Source organism: Rhea americana, unplaced genomic scaffold, assembly GCF_003343005.1.
Source record: "Rhea americana isolate MKP2758 unplaced genomic scaffold, rheAme1 scaffold_18, whole genome shotgun sequence".
In the NCBI taxonomy this organism is placed as follows: Eukaryota; Metazoa; Chordata; class Aves; order Rheiformes; family Rheidae; genus Rhea; species Rhea americana.
The window spans coordinates 7,056,785-7,060,152 of NW_028185927.1; the positions used below are offsets into that span (position 1 = coordinate 7,056,785).

At 57.5% G+C, this 3,368-nt stretch overlaps 1 protein-coding gene across 2 annotated transcripts in view; it reads left to right on the forward strand.

The window, feature by feature from the left end:
- VSX2 (visual system homeobox 2) overlaps positions 1-3,368 on the forward strand; it is a 25,082-nt gene that overhangs the window by 744 nt on the left and 20,970 nt on the right. For both annotated transcript variants that reach the window (XM_085301841.1, XM_085301842.1), the window contains exon 2: positions 834-918. In XM_085301841.1, the coding sequence (XP_085157967.1) occupies positions 834-918 (85 nt within the window). The remainder of the gene's footprint in view (positions 1-833; positions 919-3,368) is intronic.

A 3,368-nucleotide genomic window follows, 5' to 3' on the forward strand; every position in this document is an offset into this window, starting at 1 on the left:
CGGCTCATCCCGGGGCGGGAGGCAGCGGGGCCGGGCCCCGGTACCGGGGGAACCCCCGGCCTCCTCCCGGGAGCGGCTGGAGCCGCCGGCCCGGCTCGGCGCGGCCCCGGCCCGGGCGGTGCCCGCCGCCCCCGCCCGCAGCGCGGCGCCGCGGCCGGGGCAGGTGCCGGGGCGTAGCGGGCCGGGGCCGGGACCGGGACCGGGGCCAGCGCCGGCCGCCGCGGGGGCACAGCGGCTCGCATCGAATTGCGGGTCCCGGCGGCTCCTTCGGGGCAAAGGCAGCGCCGCGGGGCCCCTAACAACCCCCGGGGACGCTTGGCAGTCACAGAGACACCAGCTCTTCCCGGGGGATTTTTTTCCTGGTGTCTCCATAAACCTCTTTCCCGAACCTTTTTTATTTTCTTTCTTTTTTTTTTTTTTCGTTTTTTTGCCCCCGGTATTTTTCCGGAGAAGTCCGGGATCCGCGGGCGGGGGCAGGAGGCAGCGGCCGGCTCGCCCCGGGGAGGCGGCTGCAGCTCCATCGTTTTGGAATGGTTTTGTTGAAAATTCCGGGCTTCGCATGGAAGCGGCACGACAAGAGCAGCCCAGCAAACGACTCCGGGGGAGAAGGGGCCGAGCGAGAGCCCGGAGCCCTCTCCGCAGGGGCTGATCTCCCTGGGCCGCCCGGCGGACCGGGGCCGGGGCCGCGCCGCGCCGAGCCGGGCGGCAGAGAGCGGCCGGCGGCGACGCGATGGCAACGAAACCCGCGCCCCGAGGCCAAGCAGCGAGCGGAGCGGCGGGGGCCCCGGCGGGGAGCGAGCCCCAGCCCACGGCCGCTGCCTTTCTCTCCGCAGATTCCGAGGATGTCTCCTCCAGCGACCGAAAAATGTCCAAATCGTCCCTAAACCAGAGCAAGAAACGAAAGAAGAGGCGGCACAGGTAAGCGAGGGGCCGGCGGCAGCGCCGGGCTCCGCGGCTCCTCCCGGGCTCGGTCCTTCTCCCTTCCTCGCCGGTCGGAACAAATCGGACTGGGGACGTGGCTATGAGCAGCAGGGGAAGCGGCCACAGGTGTCGTTTGGTTGTATYTGCCCGGCTGCGGCTCCAGGCCCGCCGAGCCGCGGGCGCTCCGAGGGGCGGCGGCAGCCGGCCTGCCCCGAGCCGGAGCGGCTCAGTAACCCAGTGTCCCTGCCCCGCACTACAGCGAGCTCGGTATCAGCTGTCAGCAAGCGACAGTCATCTATCGGCGATTTAAATATTTTACGACTTATAAATGTTTCGGCGATAGATTAAATAGTTGGGGAACAGCCGCAGCCTGCGGAGAAGCTGAAGGAGGCTCGTGAACTGCTCAAGGAAAAGATCCACTTGGGGAGATGCTCAGGGGATTCGGTTTCCCCTCGGACAGGCTCGGTAATACACTCTGCCTGACTTCTCCTCCCGTTAAAATGGAGTTCAGTCGCGTTGCGCTTTATAAACGGGAACGAAAAATACCGCGCCGGGTTGCGGCACTGCTGTGGCCGGAGCGCCRGGACAGAGCAAGGCCAGGCACCATCCACCGAGGTGAATTAGCAATAATTAAATCAATCCGGCCACGATGCAAGAAGGGTGGATTAAAAGATGCCCCCAGTGAAAGCTTAGCAGGATGCAGGGTAGAAGGAGACGGACCATCCCAGGAGACGTCCCGTTCTCCACGCAACAGGAGCTTAGTCTGGGCAGCTTGTCCCGGTCCAGGCGTCCCTCCCGAGGCAAACGCTCCGGCTGGGTTGCTCTGTAAATACGTATGAGTAAATACGGACTTTTTTTTGGTTTGGTTTTGTTTTGATTTTTTTTTCCGGACTGAATTGACCTCGGAGCTGGGAGAGAAGTCAGCAGGGATTGGTGTGAAGGTCACAATTCAGACGAGAGAGAGGAAATGTCATTTAGATTAAAAAAAAAAAAAATCAAAAAGCCCTGCACCATCTAGCTGTAGTTTTGTTTTCTGTAATAAATGGTTGAGAGCTCTAGTTTTATTGAGAGCGGGGATGACAGGCTGAGCGTCTGCAGATATCTGCAGGAGGCAACCACCAGAAGGGCAAGTGGATTGTGTTCTGCAAAGGGGACAGAAATGGTCCCTAAAAAAGGGAAAACTTAAACTGAACGACAGGAAAAACCCTCCTGTCATAGAGCCTTGCTGGGCTTTGGAGCTCCTGCCAGAAGAAGGTGGGAGTAGATGCTCAAAATCTAAACTGCATAGAATTTGGAATAATCTTTCTTGTGATCTCAGTGAGAAAATGCAGGAGCTAATGGGCCTCTGCCGTTCCTGGAGTTCACAGATTTGTCAGAGCCGAAGGAAAACTGTTTGAAAAGAGAATGGATTTAAGAGTGAATTTAAATTAGGATCTGATGGCAGGCAGGTCCCTTGCGTTTGCATGCTGCTTTTGTTAGTAACATGATCGATCTGGTAGAATTCATTAGATTTTGAATAGCAGAGGATATTTTTGAGACTTTCTGTTTCATCCTAGCTGGAATTTTATGGCTTTTATGAAATTCTGATTTATTTCAGAAACACTTTTTTTCTTTCCTATCTTTTTCTGGGAGCTACRTTTTTCTTAGTTTGATAATATATTTATACCTGTAATCTAAACAAAGGCTGTAGATTTTTTTTGCTATTGCAGTGTTGTAGTCTTTTTTGTTTGTTCGTTTTTAAATTACATTTTGCATAGCAGGGGATTGCGGGTGGGAGATCTAACACTCAGGGAGTGGAAGTGGTCCGAGACCTCTCCTGCGATCCCTGCAGACGGGCTTTCGTCCACCTCGGCCTTCCAGGCGCGGGTTTCTCAACGCGGCTGTCCCAAGGCGAGAGCCGGGCGAGCAGCGGTGGCCGGGCCGCTGCCCGGGCGGGTGGGCCGCGAGGGTTTCCGGAGGGTAACGGGGCAATGCGGACTCTGGGTATCGGGGAGGGAGCAGCCCCTGGGGTCTGCTGTGGGGGCTACACTTGAGGGAAAGGACCGGCTAAAAGCCGTAGGGAGCAGAGAGGATAAAACCAGTGGAGGATCCAGCTGAGGAGCAGGGCTCCAGGGAGGACTGCTTTGCTTTGCTTGGGAAAACCGASCAGCAGCTGGGGAAGGGATGGACTCTGCTCCAAAGCGGCTGCTGAGGAGAGGCTCTTCTATCTCAGCGTGGTGATCAAAGGGTTAAGAAACCTTTGGCTACAGGACGGGGCGGGTGGGGGTGGTTCACCAGGCCGGGGATGTGGGAGGGTGAGGGAAGGTGGTGGCCGGCAGTGGGCTGGTCCCTGAAAGGGAAGGTGAATTGCGACCACCGACCACCACCGTGCAAAGTGCGGTCTGCTGGTGTTTTCTGGTTCTCCTTTCACCCCGTAGTCCAGGTTTCTAGATACATATCTGCTTCCT